At 48.5% G+C, this 26,011-nt stretch overlaps 1 protein-coding gene across 3 annotated transcripts in view; it reads left to right on the top strand.

Moving 5' to 3' along the window:
* Window positions 1–290: 290 nt before the first annotated feature.
* TUB (TUB bipartite transcription factor) overlaps window positions 291–26,011 on the top strand; it is an 83,323-nt gene continuing 57,602 nt past the window's right edge. The window contains exons 1-3 of one of the 3 annotated variants that reach the window (XM_084773648.1): window positions 18,924–19,041; window positions 19,955–20,039; window positions 20,565–20,612. In XM_084773648.1, the coding sequence (XP_084629774.1) occupies window positions 18,990–19,041; window positions 19,955–20,039; window positions 20,565–20,612 (185 nt within the window). In that variant the 5' untranslated portion in view covers window positions 18,924–18,989. Of the gene's footprint in view, window positions 479–18,923; window positions 19,042–19,954; window positions 20,040–20,564; window positions 20,613–26,011 lie in introns of those variants that run through there. The other 2 variants (XM_084773649.1, XM_084773650.1) reach the window with 2 other exon arrangements.

The following is a 26,011-nucleotide window of genomic DNA, read 5'->3' on the forward strand; positions in this document are numbered from 1 at the left end:
GACCTGAATAGGGAGAGCACATCCCGGGTTCCCCCACAGAAGCAGAAAGCGCAACCTCTTAGCCATCTCTGTCCCGGCCAGATTTGAAAGCCCCGGTGCTCTACCAACGCCGGAAAAGATGGAGCGGTTGCCACGGCAACGTGGAGCACACAGCAGAAATAAATAAATAAGCAGTTGAGTTGCTGCAGCCGCGCCCCCGCGGGACAGGCGCGCAAGGGAGGGGACCCCTCGGGTCTGGGTCCCCGCAGCCCGCGCGCCCTCGCCATTGGTGGAGAAAGAGGGGGGGGGTCACCCCCGGGGGGCGAATGGTACAGTCCTCCGCCCGCGCCCCAGCCGGGCCGCTGCGAGTGAGCGAGCACCGAGCCCCGGGTCCCGCGCAGCCGCCGCCACCGATGGTGCCCCAATCTCAGTCCCGGACGGCGATGGAGGGAGTAAGCAGCCACCGCACCCTGTCCTACAGCCGCTGGAGCTATGACAGGTAGGGCGCGCGCGGGGAAGATGAGCTCCTCCCGGTCCCTGCCGGTGGCCCCGCGTGGGTGCCGCTGACGCGCGTGCTCGAGGCTGATGCGGGCGTGAGCGCCTAGAGCTACCAGCATGGATTCCGGCACCCGCATCCGCAGGCATCCGGGACCCGGGGTACCCATGGCCTCGGATATCCGGAGTCGGAACTCAGGAGCGAGCATCCTCACACCGGCGGGCCAGAACGTTGGGAGGAGGGTGTGCGGGCACCGAGATCCTCGGGTTGTCATCCCGCGGTGCGGGTGGGAGTTAGAACCCTGGAAAGGCCGTGCCCGCCCCGTACTGACGCGGTGTTCCCAGCCGACCCTCAGTGGGCGACCTAGTTCATCCCGCAGCGGACTGACAGACTTGCACCTGGAAGTCGGTTCCTGCTCCGCCCGGCTAGCGGGATCGCAGCCCCGAGCTGGGTGTATCTGGGCGCTGGAGTGGCTGTGCGCACACCCCGCGGTGATGGCAAGCTGCTGCCAGCGTGGGCGGCTTGGAGCCGCGCTCCCCACGCACTGGTCCTGGAGGAAGGAATCATCCTTCCTAGGGAAATGAGAAAAATAAGGACAGCAAAATGAGTTAGTGTTAAAGCAGGGCAAATTTATTCAGAAACTGTATCCGCTCTACCTTTTCTTTTTCCTTATTGCATGTTAAATGACCCCCTGGGCCCCATTTAAAAAAGAAACCAACAGATAATAGTGTTGTTGTTGTTGTTGTTGTTGTTATTGTTGTTGTTGTTGTTGTTGCTTTCATTTTTAAGTCCTCAACCTGTGTGAATCTCCAGAATCCTGGAGTGAATTTTCTGATTCCTGGCTTTCACTAGTGAAAGCTGGAAGAAACTTCATTAACTCATCTCCCCGCCCCCTTGCTCTTCCTCTGCCTGCTTTGCTCCCTCTAAGAAATCCTCGCTGCATCTCTGACAGTGCTTGTTTTTTCCAAGATTCTGAGGAACAGGTGTCCCTCCTTCCCAAGGCTAATTCCCAGAGGGCCCCTCGTCACTCACCAGGGTCTCCCTTCGCGGCGATCCCATGTGTTTCCTCTTCGCCTGCAGACTTGCAGGTTTGACCATCCTCCCTCCCTTCGGTGGGCGTCCCTTGATTTGCATTCAAGGCCTCTTCTGGGGCAAGAACCCTTTGAAAAAGCAGGCTCCCGTTGTCAGTACAGCTCTAGCAATCTGCTGACTCCACCTCTCAATTCCAGTGTAAATTGCCCTTCCGAACAGCAGTGTTCTGTCCAGAGAAAACTAGAGCCCTGGATAAGGAGATAAAGGGCACAGATCCAGCCCTCAAGTGGATCCACTGCCTACAGGTAGTAGCATAGGCCAAATGCCAAATAAAATATGGGAGAAGAGTTTAAAGTTAGGCTAATTTTTAGTAGTAACTGGGTTTTTGGTGGGGGGAGTTGCTTTGTTTTGTTTTGTTTTGTTTTCCTCCTATATAAGCAAATCAGAGACTCTGGAGTTATACAACTGGGATTCATATTGTGAAATCGTGATTCCAGGTAGCTAACCTCAAAGAACTCCCCCCTTGCCCCCGGGGCCTCAGTTTCTCCATATGTAAAATAGAGCTGTGTAGGCAATATTAAGGTGATAGGTATCAAGGGCAGATCGAACCGTTAGGCACAGTAACCACTGCCAGTGCTCATTTATTAGTTAGCATTGTAATTGCCTTGGGAACCCTGATTTTGGGGAGCTGGGTAGAAACTGTTGTTCTTTTTAGAACATGAAATGAAAATACTTTGGGCGTGGGGCTGTCTCTAAGAGTCATTTCTTGTCACTCAGACACCCTCAATATCTTGGAAGTTTTGTAAAGGAAACAGAATGCCTGGCCCATGTCCAAATTAACTAAGTAAGGATATCAGGACGCTGGACTCTGTGTGCAAAAGTTCCCAAGTGTGAAAGCGCTGGTTGGGCTATTCTCTGGAGCCACTGGTCTATAGCAACCACCTCTGTTTGGCTTTCAAAACATAAATATTAAATGCAAAAAAAAAAACCCATACAGCTTCAAAAGGCTATTAAAAAAGTAAACATGTTTTCTACAAGGCACACATATTAAAAATTAAAATCTGGGTTAAGGATGTAGCTCAGTTGTTAAGAGTAGTTACCAAACGTGCAGGAGGTCCTGGGTTCAATCCCCAGCTCTGCACAAACCAAGCATGGTAGCACACACCTGAAGTCCCAGCACTTGGGAGGTGGAGGCGGGATGAGCATTTGGAACAAGTTAGGCTAGCCTGTGCTACCTATGACCCCCCAGTAAAGGGGAAGTGGGAATTCTGTCCCTCAGATGCCTTACCCTGACCTCCATGAATAAGCTGCACTTAGTGGACAGTTCCTATGCTTTGGCTGAGGTTCAGTTGCTTGGGCCATACCTGGGCTGGGAAAGCCAGAACAGCGCTCCATCCCCCCCACCCCCCCCCCGCCCCTGCCCCCACCCCCATCTCTCTCTCTCTCTCTCCCTCTCCTCTCCTCTCCTCTCCTCTCCTTCTCCACATGTTTTCTTGGGCTTGTTCACACCATGACAAAAGGGCTCTCAGGAGGAGCACCTACATCACCTGTCAATCTCTTTTCCTTCTCTCTGGTTAGCATCACTTCTATTGGTCACAGCAGCTCTTGAAACCGTCATCACCATCAAGACCTTCTCACTCGTCTGTCTGTGATTCTGCAATCACTAGGGGTTGAGCCCAGGGCCCCACATGTGCCAGGCAAGTGCTGTGCCACTGACTTATGCATATCTCTGGGCTTCCTTTTTTAATGTTAATTTTTAAAAACTTATTTCCTTACAGCCTGATGTCAGCCCCCCTCCCCCCTTTTCCTTTTTCTCAGCGAAGGTGAGGCCCCCAAGGGCTATCAACCCAGCCAGGCACCTCCAGCCTCAAGTCACAGCAGGACTAAGCGCATCCTCTCCTACTGGGGCCTGACAAGGCAGCCCAGCTAGGGGAAAGGGCTCCAGGGGCAGGCAGCAGAGTCAGACACAGCCCCTGCTCCCATTGTTAGCATATGTTGACCGCACTGCACATATATATAGGGGTCTAGGTCCAGTCCATGCATGCCTTCTGGTTAGTGGTTCAGTCTGTGTGAGCATCCATGGACCCAGGTTAGTTGACTCTGTGGATCTTCTTGTGGTGTCCTTGATCCCTCTGGTTCCCTCTAGCCTTCCTCACACTCTCCCACAGAACTCTGAGAGCTCAGACTCATTATAAGTTTACTCTGAGTCAGGACCTCACAAGGCTGCCCTTGAGCTCACTATGTAGTCCACTGCGCAGGCCTCACATTTTTTCAGTTCTCCTGCCACGTCCTCCTGAGTAGCTGTGATTGCCGTCCCCTATCACCTGATCAGACTGGGGCCTCTTTCTAGGTAACCCTGGTCCCTAGATCCAGACTCTGAGCAAATAAATGGCTTTGTCTCTTTCAGCTCCTTAGAAAAACTGATGACACCAGTCATGGTCTCCTGTCACTTTCTGATTTCATGTCATTTCATTCTCTTCCAGTCACTCCATTTAGGGGACTTTTGTTGTTGTTTACTTTTTACTTTTCCTATTATAAACAATTCTATGATAAACATCCATTCGTGTGGAGCTTGCCCTCATGTCTCATGTCCGATTGATTTAGCACAAACACCTTGAAGAAGTGTTGCTAGTTTTCGGCTCTGGCTATTGCCGGGTTGTCTACAGAGAAATGAATTGTTTTCTGTTCTCACGGATTGCTTTGAGTGCCTTCTTTGACAGTAATCTACTCACCAGTTTGGCTTCTTAGACTGTGGGTCAAAGTGACATAAAGAACTTTGGTTTTGTGTAGTCAACATGATCTGGTTTAAAAGCCCAGCTCCACCAATGTGACAGGTGGTGTAACTCCATTTACAAAAAAAGATAATAGTATCAGTCTCTCTCTCTCTCTCTCTCTTGGTTTTTAGTTTTTCAAGACAGGGTTTCTCTCTGTTGCCTTGACTGTCCTAGACTTGATTTGTAAACCAGGCTGCCCTTGAACTCACAGAGATCCACCTGCCTCTGCCTCCCAAGTGCTGGGATTACAGGTGTGTGCCACCACTCCTGGCTTTAGTATCAGCCTCTTAAAGCGGTCCATTCATTAAATTTTTTGGTTTTTTGTTTTTGCTTTCCAAGACAGGGTTTCTCTGTTGTAGCCTTGACTGTCCTGGACTCACTTTTGTAGACCAGGCTGGCCTCGAACTCACAGTGATCCTCCCGCCTCTGCCTCCCAAGTGCTGGGATTAAAGGCGTGCACCACCACCTCCCGGCCCTCATTAAATAATTTTTAACACTTATGTCAGGCAGTGTCTGAGAGATTGGACATAACATGTCGAACAAAACAGAGCCCAGGTCTCATAGATAGTCCTTGCTGCCTAGTGGGAGTGAGATAGACTTAGACAAACGCCAAGCAACCTGTGTAAGTGCAGAGAAGAAAAGTAAGGAGGACGAGACTGGTTGTGTGAGCAGCTGGAGAAGAAAAATGTTCTACCACACAGCGTGGGGGAAACTTCCTGGCAAGGTGATACTTCAGCAGACAAGTGGAGAAGAGCAAGAGAATGAACCGGAAGGCAACAGGGAAAAATGTCCCCTAGGGGGCGCAGCACTGAAAGGTCCTAAGGTCAGAATGCAGCCAGAGTGCAGCAGAACAAGCAGTGTCCTTGCTCATCTTTGTAAGAGTTCTTCCCTGTCCCTCCCCAAATTCTGTATCTCATGCGCCATCCTCAGCGATCTACTGATCTGGTTTGTTTGTATGTTTTAGGATTGTATATAAATGGCATCACTCCGTACATTCCCAGTATATTCCGTCACAACCTGCCTTCTTTCACGCATGGCCGTTCGGCATTCTTCCTCGTTGCCTGGGGCAGTAGACCATAACTTTACTGCTGAGAAATTTTCTGTTATATGGACAGACTGGAGTTTATCTAGTCACCCACTGGCAGACATGTGGGTTGCTGTTAGTTTGGGCCTATTACAAATACAGCTTTTGTATTCCCAGCTATCACAAATATAGCTTTCGAGACTATCAAGTACAGGTATATGTATGAGTGTGTGTCTTTATTTTTCACAGGCAAACATTTAGCAGAAGGATGTCTGGGTTATATGATCATTATACATCTAACTTTTCAAGAAACTTTTCCAAAGTGAGCAAACCACTGGGCACTCTCATGATCAGTGGTTGGGAGTCCCAGCTCCCCCACACCCTTGGGATAAGCTGGAACAGCCAAACTTTAACTGGAAGCACTCCAATAGATATTTAATGGTATGGTGTTGTGATTTTATTCTGCATTTCCCTAATAACTAATAACGATGTTAAGCAAATTTTCATGCGTTTATCTCTATATCTTTGGGAAGAAGTATATGTTTGAGTGTTTTCACTGCTTTCAAACCTGGTGTTACCTCATTGTTAGAACTTATGAGCCCTTTTGATATTTTATCTGTGGTGTGTGTGTGTGTGTGTGTGTGTGTGTGTGTGTTCAGACAGGATCTCATGTAACCTCGATATCTATGGAGCTGAGGCTGGCCTCCACCTCCTAATCCTCCTGCCTCCACTCCGATGACCGTGGCCACCATGCCTGCTGGGCTGTTCTCCTCCATCTGCTCTGACTCGCCGTCCTGTTGCTTTCTTTCCAGCCTCTTGTGTATTTTCTAAAGCAGACATTTTTGCTTGCGATGAAATCCAGTTTATAATTTTTTTTCTTTTATGGATTGTCCTTAACTATTAAGGACTTATTTATTGCCAAACTAAAAGTGAAAAAAAAGCTACATCCACTCCCCAGCCCTAGGCTGTACCATCCCTTTCCTGTTTGGGCCACAGTTCACAGGCTTGTAGGCCTCCAGGGACATGAGGGCAACAAAACCACAGGAAAAGGTGAATAAGTGAATAGGACAAAAGTTTTTCTGGAGTTGTCTCTGTCTATGTGTCAAATTTAGGTCTATCCACACTATGGAATACTACTCAGCTATTAAAAACAAGGAATTCCCGAAATTTGTGGACAAATGAATTGAGCTAGAAATGATCATAATGAGTGAGTTAAGCCAGAAGCAGAAAGACTCAAATGGTATATACTCACTTATATCTGCATACTAGCCCAAGGGGCATGTCCCACGAAAGCCTTCACTTACCAGGAAACTGGGACAGGGGGGAGGACATCCCATTGAGACTCTGGATGAGAGAAGCAAGGGAGAATAGCAAAGGAGAAGGAGCCAGAGGGTCCTAGGAACCTACAAGTAGAACATTATGATAGGCAGATTTGGGCCCAGGGGTCCTGCTCAAACTAAGGCACCAGCCAAGGACAATAGAGGCGGTAAACTTTAAACCCCTACCCAGATCTAGGCAAAGGTCAGAACAGTCTCCACAGTTGAGTGGAGAGTGGGATATTACTTTCTCACATACTCTGGTGCCTCACATTTGACCATGTCCCCTGGAGGGGGAGACCTGGTGGCACTCAGGGGAAGGACAGCAGGTTACCAAGAAGAGACTTGATACCCTATGAGCATATACAGGGGGAGGTAATCTCCCCCAGGAACAGTCATAGGAGAGGGGAATAAGGGGAAAATGGGAGGGAGGGAAGAATGGGAGGATACAAGGGATGGGATAACCATTGAGATGTAACAAGAATAAATTAATTAAAAAATTTTTTTAAAAAGCATAAATGACCCTGAATGCTTACCAGATTTACATAAGAGGTATTGCAAAGTAGAGTATCATTCTAAGACTGAAAACTCTATCTCTAGACTTGTAGTGAAACATAAAGGAATAACACCTTTTTAATTCTTTCTTTTTATTTTTCCTCTGTCTTTGTGTGTGTGAGATAGTCTCACTTTTAAAATATATTTTATGGAAGAGATTCTTGAAGGTTTTTTTTTTCTTTCTGTAAAAATAAAACTTTCTTTATTCTTTGAAAAAAAATTAGGTCTATCCTACTTTTTGGTGTGTGGTGCTGTTTTTTGGTTGGTTTTGCTTTGTTTTATTTTGTTTTGTTTGAGACAGGCTGGCTTTGTGTAGCCATGGCTGGCCTAGACCTCCCTATGTAAACTAGGCTGGCCCTGTATTTGGCAATCCTCCTGGCTTCACCTCCCATGTGCTGGGATTATGAGTGCATGCCAATTATACTTGGATATATAGGGTTTTTGTTTGGTTGATTTTGTTTTTGTTTTGTTTAAGATGGAGCTGGAGAGATTACTCTGTAGATAAGAGCACTTGCTGCTCTTCCAGAAGGCCTGAGTTTGGTTCACAGCATTCAGTTCAGGCAAGCCATAACCACTTATAAATATAGCTGACAACTTCAGTGGGTTTTCTCAGCTTAAGAAACAAACTTAAAATGTTTTGAAGCTATCTAACTGCCCCGGTACTACTATTTTTTAATTCATTTCTTAAAAAAATTTATGTGCATGAGTATTTTCCCTGCACACATGTATGTGTGCCACCAAGAACAGAAAGCTGTATCAAATCCTCTGGAACTGGAGTTACAGATGTTTGTGAGCCACCCTGTGAGAGCTGGGAATTGAACTTGGGTCCTTTGCAAAAGCAGGCTGTGCTCTTCATTTCTGAGCCATCCCTCCAGCCCCCGCCCCCCGCCAAACAATTCTTTAAAAGACTTTTCTCGTTTCCACTTGGAGACTGTATTGAAAAATCAAGATGGTCATGATGGTATAGGCCAGCCACTCAAAGACTTGGAAAGGAGGTCATTTCAGCCCAGGAATGCAAGGACAGCCTAGACCGCATAGTGAGAGCCAGTCTCAAGGGGGGAGGGCAGGCAGGAGATCAGGGGACAGTCAGTCACTGTCAGATGTCCTTGTGTATGTCTAGTCTGGTCCATTAACTTGATTTTCTTTTTGCTGCTGAGAGCAAGCACACTGTCTTGATTTCTGTAGTTTTATTCATCTTTAAATAAGGTTGCTCAAGGAACTCCAACTTGGTTCTTTATCAAAGCTGTTTTGACTTTCATAGGTTCTTTTCAATTTCATATTAATTTGGTGAGCTTTAAAGTTCAGTGCAAATAGACTAGCTTAGATTTGGGTTGGGACTGTGGGAGCGGCAACAGCCTGATATTCATAGGCTTTGCAGCACCTGCGCCTGGATCTCTGTTTATTTAGACCTTCATCTTTTCCTCAGGCGTGTTCTACAGTTGTCAGTGTATAGGCCTTAACTCTTGTGAGATCTGTCCTTAAGTGTTGTATATTTCCAGTCAGTTTTATAAGTAGTCTTAAAACAACAACAACAACAACAACAAAACTACAGCTTCCCCGCTCCACAGGGTTGGCTCTGAGAGATGGCTCAGAAGCTTCTGGCACAAGCCTGGTACCCAAGTTCCATTCCCGGAAGCCAGGTAAAGGTGGAAGGAGAGGGCAGACTGGAAGCTTGTCCTTTCACTCCATATGCACACGTGTCACACCTCCACACAGTTAATATATAGTAAGATTCCAGTTTCTAGTTGTTTGTTGCTTTGTCTAACAACACGGCTGAAGGGTTTTTAGCGATGCTAAGAGGCATGTAACTTGAGATGGGTGAGCCCAGTGGTTTCTAAGTTTTGTTCAGAGCCAGCGTCTGTGACATCCACCAGCAATCATTGCCACTGTCCCTAAAGCACACCATCCTGAAAAGAAAATGTCCGTTAAGGAGTAAGTCATCTTCCCTCTAGTCCTTGATATCTCTAATCTACTTTGTATTTCCATGAATTTGCCTATACCTAACATTTCATAAGATTTAATAACAGCCCGGTGGTGGTGGTGCACATACCTGTAATCCCAGCACCTGGAAGGCAGAGGCAGGCAAATATCTGTGAGTTTGCGGTCAACCTGGTCTACAGAGTGAGTTCAAGGACAACCAGGGCTACACAGAGAGAAACTCTTTCTTCAAAACAAAACAAACAAACAAAAAAACCATATATTGCCTTGTATATGGATTCTTTCCCTTAGTATAGTGTTTATGAGAGTCATCCAGGTTGTGGCAAATTCAAGAACTTCTTTCCTATGTTTGACAGGACAATATACAGTTGTATACATAAACATTTTGGTTACCACTTGTCTATCTCTGGAGCCTGGGTTGTTGTGGTCTTTTGACCGCTGTAGAGCACAGATGTGAATATTGTGCTGCACATGCCTGAGCCTTTGTTATTTACAATAGAATCGCTATTTGTTAATTCTGAAGCTGTACCGTTTTCTATTTCTACCAGCAACATATAATAAGTGTTCGCACGTCTTCACATTTTCTCAAACACCTGTTCACTTCTGCACTGTCATCACCACCCCGGTCTGCTCAAAATGCTGTCCTAGCATGGCTTCAGTGTGTGTTTCCAAAAGGCAAAGGAGATTGGGCATCAACACCATTTCATGTGATAGAAAAGTCTATCTTTTGCCCATTTGTTTTGTTTTGTTTTTTATATTAGATGAGGAATTTATTAAATGAGCAGGGGCAGGGGGAAGAGGGTTACGAGAGAGAGAGAGAGAGAGAGAGAGAGAGACAGACAGAGAGAGACAGACAGAGAGACAGAGAGAGAGAGACAGAGACAGACAGAGACAGAGACAGACAGAGACAGAGACAGAGACAGACAGAGGAAGAGAGAAAGAGGTTAAGAGGGAGTAAGAGAGTAAGAGGTTTGTTTTGTTTCTTGAGACAGGGTTTCTCTGTGTAGCCCTGGCTGTCCTAGACTCCCTTTGTAAACCAGGCTGGCCTTGAACTCACAGAGATCTACCTGCCTCTGCCTTCTAAGTGCTGGGATTAAAAGCCTTTTGCCCGTTTTTATGCCAATTCTTCTTTATACTGCTCAGCTGTAGAGTTATCTATGTATTCTGGACACTGAACTCTTCCCTGTGGATAATTTGCGAATATTTTCCCACTCTGGAGCTCATCTTCCCACCTCCTTGATAGGTTCATTGAAGTCACACAAAGTGTTCAGTTTTGGTAACGTTCAATTTACCTGTTTGGTCTGGTTGTTCCTTGAACCTTTGGTGAAAAGTTGATTTCTGAATGCTCAGTTCAGTTCCACTTGTATGCACATGTCGTTATGCAGACACCTCAATGCTTGGGTTATTGTAGCTTTGTAGTAATCTCGAATAAAGGATCAGAGAACAGCAACAGAGCAGATCACATGTATACGGGTAGATGGGGCTCCCAAGAGACTAGATCCCTGAGATGGCGCAAAAGGGCACTAGGCTTCTATCTAACCATTATGTCTGGTTCATGTCATAGCTGCCTCTTATGAGGTAAATACAACCCCAGTGCAAGAAAGAAAATCCTTATCGCCTTGTTGATTTAAAAATCACATGTACTTGTAAGAAGAATCAAGGGGCTAGAGAGATGGCTCAGTGGTAAAGAGCACTTGCTGCTCGTGCAGAGGACCTGAGTTCAGTTCCCAGCACCGACATCAGGCAACTCACGACCACCTGTATCTCCAGTCCCGGAGGATCCAACTTCCTTTTCTGACCTCCACTGGCTCTTACATTCATGTGCAGCACACACACACACACACACACACACACACACACACACACCCCTAAAATAAACTTTTAAACAATAAAGAGTGTATCACGTGGATAGATGATCTTCTTCAGGCTCTGTATTATTAACAATTTGTTGTTTTTCCGAAAGTCCAAGTTCAGTGATTTGGATTCTCTTGGGAGTTAGGGGATGGGTACCGGTCTTATATGGAAGGCCCAGAGGAGCGAGCAAAACACTCAGATGGCTCAGGCAGCATGCTAACATAAGAGTAGGAAAGAGATTGGCTTTCATGACTGGTGACATCAGGATGCTGGGGTGGTGTTGACAGGGTGACTTTGTGGGGACATTGGAACCCTCCTGCACTATTGTAGGGGTCAAGACCAACTGCCAAATTAGAGAGCAGTTTGGCGCAAAGTAAACTGAGATTTCCCCCTTCCAGAACTTCTCCCTCCACCCTGCTGTCCTGCCTCAGTGTGGTTGGTGATTGGAAAGGCTGGGGTGAAGGGATGAAATCAGGGAAGGCAGGAGTGAGACTCCCCGCCACGCCCTGTGACGATGCTGTCTCAGGAGTTACTGGGCAGGGCAGCGCTCCCGAGGCAGGGTGACAGGAGACTCTGCTGTATTCCAGAGGCTTCTCTTCTACTGGATATTTAGCAAGATAGGGCTGGGTCAGCTGGATCAAATGAGAGTCATTGCACAGGGAATCCATGGGGAATCTGTCTTAAAAGGCACTGAGTCGGAGGACAGATCTGTTTTCTCTCTCTCCTGAGCATTGTTAAGGATTCTCTTGAAGCCACGGCACCCATGTTGGGGTTCTGGAATATACGTGTTCCAAGTCAGCCTCCCTCTGCAGTGTGTTAGACAGATATTCTGAAATGGTGAACAAAGAAAATTCCAGTGTTTGTATGTGTGTGTTTGGGGTGGTAGTCACGAGGCTTTGATGACCAGCTTATCAGGGCTATTGCCACAAAAGGCAGTTATCAGAAGGTGAATCCTGCTAGAGAACTGTGCCAGCAGACCAGAACCAACATAAGAGTGATGAGCACAGAGCTCAGGTCAAGTGATGAAGTCATAGTGCCTAGGGACATCTTTGTAGTTAGGGGGACCAGGGTCATGGTGGCACAGGATTAACTCTTCACAGGTTTCCATTCTACTGCAAAGACTGGATGCCACCATGGCTCTGCCTCTATCCTCCTACACTGCAGGTCAGCGCAACACCATGCCAGGAAGGCCAGGGATTGCCAGTGGTGGGCTCATGTCCCTTTCTCCACAGGCTGGCACAAGCTGCCACAGGCTGGCATCCTGAATAGAATCTTCCTATACATCACCGGTCATCACAGAACTGAGCTGTGAGGGTTGGGCTGCACTGGGAGAAAGGCTTGTGAGTGTGTGCATCTGTGCATGCACTGAGTGAACACCAATTAGCACGTCTGAGGTGTGTGCACACAATGCAGATGGCTAAGTTGTGCATCCTTGGAGACAGGGGTGTGTGCACATGCCAACAGGGTGGCCATGTGTGCAAGTGTTGCGTATCTGAGTGGAAATACATGTGCAGGAAAACAGAAGGGGGGGCAGGGAGGAAAACTGGCCAGCCCTTTCTTGTGCTTCTGCATTGGGCAGGAACAAGATACAGGACTGAGGAGCAGGGCGGTGGGGTTGCAGTTCCCTTTCCCTGAGCCCAGGACTGAGGAGGGCCTCCAGAATAACTGGTTTTATCTGGGAGTTTCTGCCAACCGGTAATGTCTATAACACAGTGGCCTAGTAAGCAAGGGTCTGCACTGCCACCCGAGGGGTCTGATTTAATCAGAGAGAGTGGGGCAGGGGAGGCGGGGGTAGCCCAATGTGACCTTGGGCAATGATCTGCAGAGCAGAGGAGCCTTCCCTGTCTGGCAATCCACCAGCAAAAGCTGGGACCTGGGATCCCACATCTGCTCAGAGGGGCTCTGGGGCAATCCAGGGCCCGCATCAATGTTGGATGAGCCCCGTGCTGTGTCTGCAAAGCCTCGATACCATCTTCCTCAGTCTCACTTTTAGTGTAACTTGAGAAGAAGTACACCAGCCCCATGCAGGGACTTGTGATCTTATTGCCCAGTGTCACCTATGAGGGGACAGGGGCTGGGGAAGGGAGGCTGGACAGGGCTCTGCTAGCTGTGTGTGTCTCTGGCTGGGGTGGGGGTCCAGCGAGGCCCAGCCTCACAGGGCTAGTAGGGCCAGCCTGGCCTCTTTTTGGCCCCTGGCTCTTGGTGCTGGGTTACACCTCCTCCTCCCTCCTTGGGCCACCTCACCTTCCCCTGGTGTCATCTATCTGTTGATTTGTCCCTGGGGCAGTTCAGTCCCATTCACCCCTATCCCCACCCCTTGCTCTGGGGGGCAGCAGCTAGACCAAGAGAGACCCCCCTAGAGGAAGAAAGAGGAATAACAGCAGCAGCAGAGCCGTCGCTGCAGGTGAGTGTCCCCCACCTGAGTGCTGTGGGCAAAAGGTAGGAGTGCAGCTCCTGACACGGGGGACTGTCCCTACTCTAACCCTGATCTTATACCTTGTACTGTGTGCCCTAAGAGATCTCAATGAAGTGTGCTGGGGATCTGTGGGCACCCTGTATTTGTTGGCAGTGTAGGAAGAGGCTGTGTCCTCCGGATGTACTGAATCGGGACATTGTGGCCAGTGGACACTGGCCTGACTCTGCAGACCCTGGGGCACTGCTAAACCTACTTGTCTAAATACTGTCAAGGCACTTTCACTCTGCAGTCGTGGAGCTAATCTGGCTGACAAGCCTGAACTATTGATTCCTTGGCCCTTTAAGAAAAAGCTTGCAACCTGTGAGCTATTCCCCAAGGCTGCCTTGCTTTACCCTGTGGTGGCTGTCCTCCCACAGATGCCTCCTTCCTCCTTATGCTCCCCTCCCCCACCCACCAGATGCCCCTTCTGCTGAGTGTTCATCACTCCTGGGAACATGACCTCAGGGACCAATCAGCTCTGGTGATGACTTCTTGCGGGCAAGAAGTGAAAGCGAACAGGCAGTGGGCACTCTGGAACCCAGCGGGATAGCTGAAGGCTGAGGCAGGACCCTGTCCAGTCCCAGGCTGTAATGGAGCTCGTTCCTAGATCACCTGGTCAGACAATTTGATGATGCCAAGGGTAGCTTCTCTGAGCCCCTAAGTTGATGTCAGTAAGCTTAAGGCTGGGCAGGCCAGCTGAGTATGGGCCCTGGTTACTTCCTGTGGGCCAGACCAGGTGCAGGTGACCCTTAAAGGAGTAGGAGACATTACACCGCGGAGAACTGTTTAGAAGGCTGCAGCATGTCTGAAAGGGAACCTGGGGCCCAGCTACTTCCTACCTACTGCTCTGCTGTTTCCATACCTAGGGCACATGTTTTACCCAAGCCTTTATGAGGAAAACAAAACCCATTTCCTAGGCTTCTTGTTCACATTTGAGTTCAGGGGTGGGCACAGGTATGGTGAGAAACACCGCTTGGTCTGCAGCTGCCTTCCTGCTGTGCCACCACTAGGTGGCACTCACGGTGCCAGCTCCTTCCTCTGTTTCTGATGGCTTCTACCATTCACAGGTCCTGTTACAGGCTGAAAGCCTGTGCTTACTCTCTCTGAGTCTTGCTGGCCTGACCAGCTCAGTCTCTCCTGAGGCTTCTAGAAAACACCTCTAGACTTGTGGCTCAGAGTGCTTCCTTGGGTAGAGACCAACAGGCTCGCCTGTAGCTGTAATTTGCTGCCTTATTATCCATCTACCCTTAGGAAACTCCCAAAGGCATAAGCCTCCTCCGGTCCTCTCAACCGGCGAGGCCAAGCACACTGGAGGGGTTTGACGTGTCCAATGTACAAACTACCATTCACTCCATCTTAGCTGTCTAGCGTTGCTTTCTTAGTATCCAGCAGCCCTGTGCGAATGAGGGCAAAGAACACAAGACACGGGAGTAATGCCCCCATCCCCCGCTGGCTTGGGTCTGGGTGGGTAGCATCAGCATTCTAGGGGTCCAGATATGAACCAGGAAGCTCTGAGGCACCACGGGGTGGGCTATAGGGGGCTGCGTGTTTCCAGGTGCAGTTTTCTGGGCCCTGCCTGGAACCAGGGGCAAACAGGGAGCAGAGGCATCACTGGAATGGCTACTAGGATCTGTCAGGGTTTTCCACTCATCTGGCCACAGCTCAAGCCAGTACAAGAGGCTCCTCATCTAAGTAAGTATCCAGTGGTCCTAGGCGTCACCTAGACATGCACTTGTGCTGTGTGTAGCGTCGGGGAGGCAGCTGCTTTTGACATGGAGGGATAGTGTCAGCGGAAATCCTAGACCAAGCAGTAGGGGAAAGGTCACTGGGAGTGAGGTCTGAGGTAGGAGTCTGCTTAGGGGCAACAAATGAGTCCCTCGGGAGCAGCAGTTCCTAGAAAGTTCCTGCCCACTGCTTCCCATCACATTGGCAGAGTCCAGCTTGATCTCTTGAGTGTGGCCCTGGGAAAGAGCCCTTAGTTAACATGCAAGTGCCATTTCTCTGTCTCGAGCGGGGCTCCAGGAGAAGACTGGCATCGCTCACCTGGGTAATTACTGGTTTGGGTTCGATTTCCATTCAAAACAGTCATCCCAGCCTGAGCTGGTGTCAGATCTGAAGGCTGATCATTAAGAACATTTATCAACAGCCTCTCAGCTCCAAGCAATTACAGCTAACCTGCCGTTCCCAGGAAGTCATGCAAGACTGCAGCCTCTTCCCTGCCCGCCCCTTTACTCCCTCTCCCTTGTTTCCCCTCCCCTCCTCTCAGCAGCCAACCTGAGGGAGGGCAGGAAGTGGGAGCTACCTTATGAGTCACTGTCACACACACCCCCCCTGAGTGTGTGTGTGTGTGTGGGTGCAGCATGTGCATGCCAGGCACCTGTCTTCCCAGAACCCCTCTTCACATCACAGAGTCATGTGAGTGTGCCTGCCATACACTCAGAACTGAGAGGAATCTGTGCGTTTGGCAGATGGTAGCTCATCAACTGAGGCTTTGTCACATGATATGTTTTCCACAGAGTCAGAGTCCTCTAAGGAGACTTAGGCTGTCCCACTCCTTGAGGGCCCAGACAAAGATGAAGTAAGAGAGGCATTTATCTCTAGTGCATAATTAAAAGGATCTCTAGAAAGTCCATTAATCAAGCCAGGCATGACACTCAAATGTCTGTAATGGTAGCACTCGGGGATTGATGCAGGAGGATTGCCACAAGTTCAAGGCCAACCTGCTACGTACAGTGAGTTTCAGGTTAGGCCAGACTATACAGTGAGATCCTGTCTTAAAAAAAAAACCCATTCATAAATCAAAATAAATATTTAATATAACCTCTGATTTTAAAAAAATCAAGAGCCAGTGAGGGAGCTCGGCAGGTAAAATTGTTGCGAAGCCTGATATCCTGAGTTGAATGTTCAGGACCCATGTAGTGGGAGGAGAGACCTGACCCCCCCAAGTTCTCTTCTGGTTTCCACATGCATGCTGAGGTGGCACACGTATGCCCACATGCATGCATGCTGAGGTGGCACACGTATGCCCACATGCATGCTGAGGTGGCACACGCATGCCCACATATTAATTAGTTATTCTAAAATATCAAAGCAAAACAAATGCACAAACATCTCCAGGCAAGAAAAGCCCTGGATTTGGTCTTGCTTATCTAACGCCACTATTTTTAGACAGTGGTTTAAAAGTTTAATCTTTAGTCATGGACATGTTTGCATTTTTCTCTTTAATTTAAGTGGTACACTTCTTGTGCATTGAAGTTGTTTGCTTGTTTTGCACGTCCTTAAATCCTGCATGTGTCTTTTAGCTTAGCCAGCCCCGGCCTTGACATACTCACTTCAGCACTCGTGTCTATCACTTTGGGTAGAGAGGCTCAACTTCTCTTCTGAGTGAGGGCCCTGGGTAGCAGGGATCCGGGGGGAAACCCTCCTGCCCTACCTCTGTAACTGTCCTTGGGTGCCCATCCTCCATCCATCTATCTGGACCCTGCTTCAGCCTTGAGACACCTCAAAGAAGGCCTGCAGGTTGCCATGGTAACTGGAGGACAGACCATGCTGGTCTTTTGCCCCTCCTGTAAGCATGTCCAGCCAGGGCAGTGTAGGCAAACCTACAGCATCCCTGGCACGGGCATCTAAAGGGCAACAAAAGCATCCTTTGGCTGTGTGTGTGCGGAGGTGGAGAAAATTACACTTGCCTGAATTCCTCCCAGGGAGAGGGCAGCATGTGGCCGAAAGAAGACAATGACGATCTCATTGTGACAGGGAGGTGAACCACGAAGCGTACATGGATGCACGCTAACCAGCCTTCTGCAGAGGGTAGGTCTTGTTTCTTGGAGGGCTCTCGTTGCACTAAAGAGTCTGTGTCGGGGAGGAACCCCTGTCACTAGAGACCACCCTCTCTCTCTGCCATCCCCAGGCCGCACTTAGCTCATCTAAGAACTGAACAGCATTTCCGAAAGTATCAACGTCAGTGTGTTGCCAAGATGCTAAGCCCTGAGGCCTCACTAAGGAGAGGCCTAGGCCTGGGTCATCTGGTCATTCAGTGTCAGAGTACCTGTCATGATGAGGGGAGGTAGCAAGTCCCGGGTGACATGCAGAGGAAGCTCTGCTTTGCCTTCTCTGCCTGGTCTCCCTTTTGAGCGGCTGCTGTACTGCACAGCTGGCTCATCACCCTGTTTGGCAGTAGGAGGCCATCTTGTCCCTCCCACATACAAACAGAGCATCAGGTACCAAACACGTTTCTGGACCTTGGCTTGTCTGTGGGATATTTAGTGCCCACCCTAGAGAGTCGTACTCCCTCCTGAAGCAGGGATTGCAGAATACTGTGACAACGCAGACTCAAGTTCTGTGGGACCCTGGAAGACATAAAAGGGAGGTCTTCCTGGGCTTGAAGAGGGCTTTGCTGAGTACAGGCCTAGATACTGGAGTTTGCAAGTATGATGTTCTAGAACCCCTGTCCCATCTCCTCAGGGTCAGGCGAACCTCCTGTGCCTAGGAGGTGTGATCTTGGAGATATGCCGCATGTCCAGCCCCAGGCTTCCTGTTCACTGTCCTTCCCTAACCCCTTCCACCCCCTTCCTAGGGTGTCATGGGCAGAAGCCTCAGTAGCAGCCGAACCTAAGGAGCAGCCTCAAGGTGAGAAGGATGCGCTCCCCTGAAGATGTGGCTTCAGTTGATAAGTTCGCCCTTTCTGTGTGGTCCTGCTCCTCCTGGCTTAACCCTGGGGACTGGGCAGGAAGGGGGCCAGGGAAGACTTGGGGAGGAGCCAGTCACCAGCTCGGAGAGCTTCTTGGTTCTGGCTGGAAGTTTCTATTGTGCTGAGACAGGACAGGAAACATGTGGGATGGGGGAAGGTTATGAGGAATGAAATCTCCTCTTCTTGGCACAAGCACACACACCAAAATGCTCAGTGGTAGAGGGAGGTGGGTAGGAAAAAACAGGCGCTAAGAAGGCGCCTTGGTGGGGCGACTTGTATCAGTCACACTTCCCAGAGGCTGGCTTTGACTTTTCCTGCCTCTCATTGAACCTCACTTCCTGTCTGTTACATCTGGGATGGATGAGAAATTATGTCAGATGACAGTCTGTGATGCGTTTGTGTTCTGGAGTGGATGAGAGCTAACAGAATGAGCTCTCTGTTTGCAACCCTCCCCTGGCCGTTTAGTTTCTCTGAGACGTCATTGGTCTGCTTTGAGACTAGAGAATCACTTTCCCACCCCAAAATTTGAAGTTAGATCCCAAAGATGTTTTAGACATTTTTACTAGAAATTGTTAGTTATTTTTTTCCTAACCCTTGCAGAAATTCAGGATGTGGTATTTACAGGATTGGTGAGAAAGAAAAGGAGAAAGGAAGTGGGTTGGGAGTTGGGTCAGGGAAGGGAAAGACGGGAGGCAGCGTCCCTGGGCTTAGGCTGTGCAGAGATGAGCAGTGCAGAGTCTGTCCTGAGGCAGTGGGTGTGTCTGACAGAATCAGCTGGACAAGGAGGGGACATGAGCAGATTGGCATCAGACAGCTTTGTCCGGTGCCACCGAGGATGGAGTTGAAAGGAGCAAGTTGGTGGCAAACATTATCCTGATGCGGAGCAGCCAGAGAGGAGATGCTAATCCAGATGTGGTTTCAAGGAGAGGTGGGTGGAGTTCAGAGATGCTCAGTGGAAACCATCAGAATGTTCCGTGGTAGGTGAAAGTGGAGAGGACAAAGCAGGATGCTACGATGGTGCCATGGTAGCCCACCTGGAGTCGTTCCTGGACGTATATGGTATAGACTGAACGGTTAGGCACATAGGAAATCAACAGGGGCACCCCACAGTGGGAGGCACTGGGCAGCTTGCAGGGTGCTGGGTCTGGAGAACAGGTAGAAGAAAGGGTTTAGAGATAGGGAGGAAGTATACAGCCCGCAGGCTCTTGTGGTCTACGTGTAGGGGGCTACGTGAGGGCATGTGGGCTGCCAGCTGTACATCCGGTGGAGTGAGGAGACAAGAGGCTGAGGGCTCAGACAAGTGAATCTGGTTCTCATGGCTTCTGAAAGGCACAGTGTGTGTACCCCCACTGCAGAGTCTGCCCTCTGGCACAGAGCTGGCCACAGAGAGGGCAGCAGTGCCTGTGCCGTCTGCCTGCCTGCAGACCGTCCAAATGAGGTCTTTTTGCTTCAGTGCACTCAGCACCGCCTGGTTTGCCATAGTAACCCACAGACACGAGGATGCATGGTTTTGGTTACCATGGAAATCAGCAGTTGGCTATCCCTGTGTGACATAGCCACTGAGACCTTGAAAATTTAGTGTGATCTTGAAGAGCTTAGAGAGGATACCAGGCCAGAAGGGTTTCTGTGCTCCAGTTAACCAGTGTTGGTTGTTGTTAGTCTACATGTTGCTATGGTGATGAAGGAAGACACTTGTCAACAGACTCCCGGGCTTTGTGTATAGTCCGATGCCAGGACCACTCCCCAAACTCACTCCCTTCTCTGGCCATCATGGGACCAGGGCATCTTTCCTTTCTCTCTGGGTTTGCACTCCTTCACCCAGACAAGAATTTTGTTCCCAGGAGGCACTCCCCGGCCCATGGGATCTCGGCATTCAAAGCAGAGCAGGAGACCTGGGCCCCTGAAACGGGGCCATGGAAGAAATAGGTAAGCGCCTGAACACCCTGCCTTGGCCCATGGACCTGCCCTTGCATCAGTTCCCCCCAGCACTCACAGGCCTTTACTGTTCCGAGTTCTCCCCTTCTCTCTGGATGCCTCTCCCTTAACACATGGGGACCCCCAGACTCTCATCACAAAGCCCCCTTGGCTCTAAATATGTGATCAAGGAGGTCCACACCCCAGGATGTGCCCAGCATCTCAAGTGAGGACCGAGAACCTTCTGCCTCTTCCTGTGGGCTCCTCTACCCAGTTTCTGCGTGTTCTCCATCACCCCAGCCAGCTCCCTTGCCACAGCCAGTCACTGCTCCTCTTATTCTGGTCTGCCTGCCTTCTATGCTAGAGCCCAGTCGAAATACCCTCACCCCGATCTGTCACTTAAAACACTTCCCGGGGCTACTGAGACCAGGACATTAAAGGAGATCTTGAGTGACCACAGTGTGGCCAGGCAACAAGTGGGAATAATGTGATGAGTCAGCAAGGGTGTGGAGAGTCACCTGTTCTTTTCCTCCTCAGGAGATCATCTCGGAGGAAGTACTGGAAGGAAGGAAGGGAAATCGCCGGGTGAGCTGACTGGGGAGGAGGGAGAGCTGGCTCTGGAGAAGGCCATCCACAGGAAAGACTGTGCGGGGAGGTGGGAAGGTGTGGGTGGCTCTGTAGTCATGCTGTGGTGTGTGTGAGAGGTGGGGTTTAGAGAAGGGTGTGGCCACTGGATAGAGTCTATATTACATTGGCTGTTGCAAGCTTGAGTTGTTCCTGCCGGATCTTCTGTGGTCCTTTTGTCCCCTGTCCACCCAGGCAGCACTGATGAAGTGGCCTAGGTCTGTGTGCCAGCCAGCCTTCCCTGGGGCTCTCAGTTAGGCCTACCCAGGGATGAGTTATTGTCAGCAAGTAGCCAATCTGTGGCCTAGGGCTACTACTGACTAGATCAAGATGCTAAAGCTTCCAGTCTTTCTTGTCCATGTATGCAGTCCCCTGCCCCAGGCTGGCCTCTCTACGCCTATCCTTTGCAAACAGGAGAAGGTCTTGTCCGGGACTCCTGATTGGCACGTCGTTCGTAGCTTACTGGTGTTGAGATCTCTAGGATTCAGTTCATAGCCAGAGGATTGGTCAGAAATAGCTGTCTGAATCGGGCGTGGTGGCGCACGCCTTTAATCCCAGCACTCGGGAGGTGGAGGCAGACGGATCGCTGTGAGTTCGAGGCCAGCTTGGTCTACAAAGTGAGTCCAGGGCAGCCAAGGCGACACAGAGAAACTCTGTCTCAAAAAACAAAAACAAAAACAAAAAACAAACAAACAAACAAACAAAAAGAAATAGCTGTCTGCAAAGGAGGATCCCTGCCCCGGCTGAGGAGGGCCGCCCAGGTATGCTAAGCACCTAAGGGATCTGCCTGCTCTCCAGGGGAAAAGGCTAGAGAAATAGGGGGCATCTGAGACTCTCCCTTCCCTGCCCTGTTGATGTTGGTCATAGGACACTGATGGGCTGTGTGGTGATCATACCCTAAAGAGAAACTCTGTACAGAACCAGGGGTCTCAGGTAGGGTCCTGTGCCAGACAGAGGCCTCCCCTCCACATAGCCTCAGAGCCAGTTAACTGTGTAACCTAGAGAAAATCTCATGAAGAGAACAGTATCCCCTGAGCCTGGCTTTGTAGGCTCTTGGGGAGGAAAGGAGAACAAGGTGCGATAGTGCACCCCGTAGGGATGGCTCTGCTGTGGTGACCAATGTGGCCTGCAGGACTCAGCGCGTTTGTTTTCTGCAGCGCCTGTGTTTTGAATGATGCAAGCTGACAAGTCTTCTTCCTGCACCCGTCACACCATAGATCATCAGCTCTGCTGGTGTCTTTGAGGTCCTACATCCAACCCCTTATTTAACAGGAAAAAAAATGGGGCTTTGGTGCCAGGTCACACTGCAAGTTCATGGGAGAGTCAAAACTGGAACTCAGGCTATCTGCTCAGGGCTCTTTCTGTGCACTGAAGATGAGGAAACAAGACTTACTCTGGGGGTGACATTGGCCTGTGGCTGCAATCCTGCCTTAGCTAGGAAGCAGGAACGAGGGGTGGGCATCTACAGCTCATGGCTTGGACTATCAAGGATTCCTGGGCATAATATTTTTCTAAGCTAGCTGGGTTCTGGAATTTTCTACATCTTTATTTTATTCAGGTCTGCTAGTACCACTCTGGCTCTTTCAATATCCCTTAAGTTCTGGCTAAACTTCATAATTCAAGGTAGTGCCCACATTTCACCCATGATGACCAGTCCTGCGTGAACATGTATGTCCATAGACAGACAGGGAGGTAAGGAACTAGACAGCCTCGGGGTCAGGGACTGCATTATAAGAGCACACGTTTATAGGATAAGAACAGTCAGCAAGGGTGTCCAACCTTTAGGCTTCTCTGGGCAACACTAGACAAGGAAGAATTGTCGTGAGCCACACTTTAAACCCAGGGGGTTTTAGCCCATGGACCACATGTTCAAAGAACATGTCTTTATGTATCTTGTATGACATTGTGGCAGCGTTGGCTATGCCAGGCCTCAGGTAGCCTGTAGGGCACAGGCCAGGCATCCTAGAGCCAGTTAGGGATATAGGAAAGCAATAGAAGTTTGTCTCTTGATTGGTGTTTCATTTTAGGCCTTACCACTGTACTAGAAGTTTCTAAGGCCATAAGCACAGTGCATTCATATCATGACCTTTGGGGTGTTTTTAACCTTCAACTCCTTGAATATCATGTCCATTTCATCCACTCATACTGGCATCTCATTATCATTTGATGAAAAATGCTTAAGATCTACACACAATAATAATAATAATAATAACAACAACAACAGTAACTTTTAAAGAACAGGATGGACAAATGGAGTATTAATAATAATAGGGTAGATGGAACTCAGTGATATTAATAACGACAATAAATGCAGATGGTCTAAACATCCCCACTTAAAGGCCAGATTTATGCGATTGGCTAAAAATAGCAATTCTATGCTGCCTAAAAGAAAATCATTTCAGATATATAGTCACTGGAGTTAAAAGTAAAGGCATGGAAAGATATACCACCTCTGAACTCTTTTAAAAATTATTTTTGGAAAGCTGGAAAGCTGACTCAGTGGTTAAGAGCATTTACTGCTCTTGCAGAGGACCCAAGTTTTGTTCTTGGCACATGGTGACTCATAGCCATCTACAACTCCAGTTCCAGAGTTATACAATGGAGTACATATACATAACATACAGGCAAAACACTCATATACATAAAATAAATACATCTTTAATTTTTATCTATTATTTGAGAGTTTCATATGTGTATATACAATGTATTTTGACCATATTCACCCTCACTTTCAACTTCTCTCAGACCTTGCTTTGTCCCCTTCCCAGTTCCATACCCTCTTCTTCTGTATCTCTGGAACCTTAATTTCTTTGTAGCCCATGCATGCTTTCCTCCTCACTGAAGCTGTGCTGGTTCTTAGAGACCTTTGACCTCCAAACTGCTGTTTTCTTGTTGTTGTTCTTATGTGTGGGTGTTGGCGTGCATGCATATCTATGTATCACTTGCATGTGTGGTGCCTATGGAGGCCTGAAGAGGACATCAGATTCTCCAGAACTAGAGTTACAAATGGCTCTGAGCTGCCATGTCTGTGCTCTGGGAACTGAACCCAGGTCCTCAGCTCGGGAAGACCAGTCATTTCTAACCACTGAGAAATCTCCCCAGCTCAGGCTGGAGAGATGGCTCAGAGGTTTAGAGCACTGTCTGTTCTTCCAGAGGTCCTGAGTTCAATTCCCAGTAACCACATGGTGGCTCATGATCATCTGAAATGGGATTTGATGCCTTCTTCTGTTATGCATGCAAATAGAACATTCATATAAATAAATTAAATAAAAAAAAAAGAAATCTCCCCAGCTCTCCAAACTCCCTAGTTTTAATCTTAACGTAACCAACCCATGGACCACACATTGCAGGATCATATTTGTGTGTATCTTGCATGACATCGTGACAGCACTAGCTATGCTGGGTCTCTAGCAGCCTGTAGGGCACAGGTCAGGCATCCCTCGAGCCAGTTAGGGCTATAGAAAAGCAATACCAGTTTGACTGTTGACCTGTGTTTCATTTTAGGCCTTACCACTGTTCTAGAAGTTTCTAAGGCCATGAGCATATTTGCCTTCACTTTGAGTCAACCAACCCTTGTTTCTCTTCTATGTGGATATTCCAGCTTCGTGGTACAGCAACTCACCACCCTTGGAGAGTAATCCCCTGACTTTTGTAATCCCGGTTTCCAGGAGCCCACAGCTTTCTCTGAGTCGCCAGCCAGTAGTGCGCTGCAGCACTCCTGTCCCCCACTGCTGTTTCAAAGCTCTCAGGGAACACTGTGCTTTCATATACTACACTTCCCTACTCACCCCAAGCTGTCAGCAGACTCTGACTTTGCAGAGGGAAGAATGCTCGTCAGGAGGCAACTTCTCTACACTCCGCCCTGGGCCTCCAACTTCCCGGCATCCATGGTAGCCTGTGCCGCTAGTCTCTGACACACGGAGCAATAGGTGTCCCTCTTCCTGTTAGCATCCCCACCAGAGATCTGATAAACCCTGTCCATGTCCCCTGGTGTCCCAAGTACCCTGTTCTGTTTCCTGTCCACACTTCTAGTGTATATCCATGCTCCTTTCTCCTGGCACCTTCCTCAGTAACCCACTTAAAAGATAATCTCCAGTGCCTCAGTTTTATATGGTCCCCTCTCTCCTTTTGTTTGTTTATTGAAGTCAAAGCCAGGGCCTCCCAGGTTCATTTCTGTACCCGCTGAGCCCTCACTCAACTCCAGCCTGGCTTCTGCTCCTACCTCTCCACCCATGTTACTGTTGCTGGTTAAGTCCTAACTTCCTGTTTACCTCCTGGCAGCCCTGGACATTACCAAACACATTCCAACCTCTTGGCATGGTTTTCTCTGCTGTCAGTGATGATGTGCTTTCCTTGTTTGCTGCCCACGTTTCTGATTATCGCTTCTTTATCTGTGATATGAGAACTTCTGTCTTGGTTTCTTTTCTCCCTCTCCCCTGTTTTTGGTGACTGTTAGTGAAAATAACTTCTGCTTTGATTTGAGGCTGAGGACTACACCATACCCAAAAGACTTTCTCTAACTTTGCATTTCCAGGTGCTTTTTTTTTCTTCTTCGCATTGCCCTTACTTTTTATTTCACTTCTTGCTTCCTGTGTATTGATGTTCCTTTCTTAGGACTATACACATTTGTGTTTGCTGCATGCACTGAAGAAGTACACCTTACACCAATAAGACATCCTTGATAACAGAATGTGCTTTGAAATCTATTTAGTCTGTTATTAATGTAGGCGCTCCATCTTTGTATTCATCAGTATTTGCTTGGCATCTTTTCCCATGCTCTTTATTTTTAACCCCACCAATTTTATACCTGGAGTGTTTTTCTTTTAGATGACAGATCTTTATCCAACCTAATAAATTTGGCTGTTAATTGGGGGTGTTTAGACCATTTACATTTATTGTGTTATTTATATCATTGAATTCTTACTTACCCTCTTGCTATTAGTACTCCATTTGTATGCCTATTCTTTTTAACTTTTAATGTATGGTGTGTGTGTGTGTGTGTGTGTGTGTGTGTGTGTGTGTGTGTGTAGAGGTTACATGTTCATGTCATGTACATATATGGAATCCAGAGGACAGTGGGTTTGGTTCACTCCTTCCATCTTTATGCAAGTCCCAGAAGTCAAGCTCCGATCTCTATATTTGTACATCAAGCACCTTTGCTGTTAAGCCATCTTGCTAGATCTAGCCTATATTTGGTTCCTTGGTTTCTCTGGCATCAGTTTTTGTTTTGTCTTTTGTTTTGAGAAAAAAATCTCACTATATAGCTTTGGCTGCCTTGAAGCTGTGAAGACCATACTGGCTTGGAACTCAAAGAGGTCCACCTGCCTCTGGCTCCCAGGTGCCAGGATTAAAGGTGTGTG

Source organism: Acomys minous (genome assembly GCF_964271855.1).
Source record: "Acomys minous genome assembly, chromosome: 2".
Classification (NCBI taxonomy): domain Eukaryota; kingdom Metazoa; phylum Chordata; class Mammalia; order Rodentia; family Muridae; genus Acomys; species Acomys minous.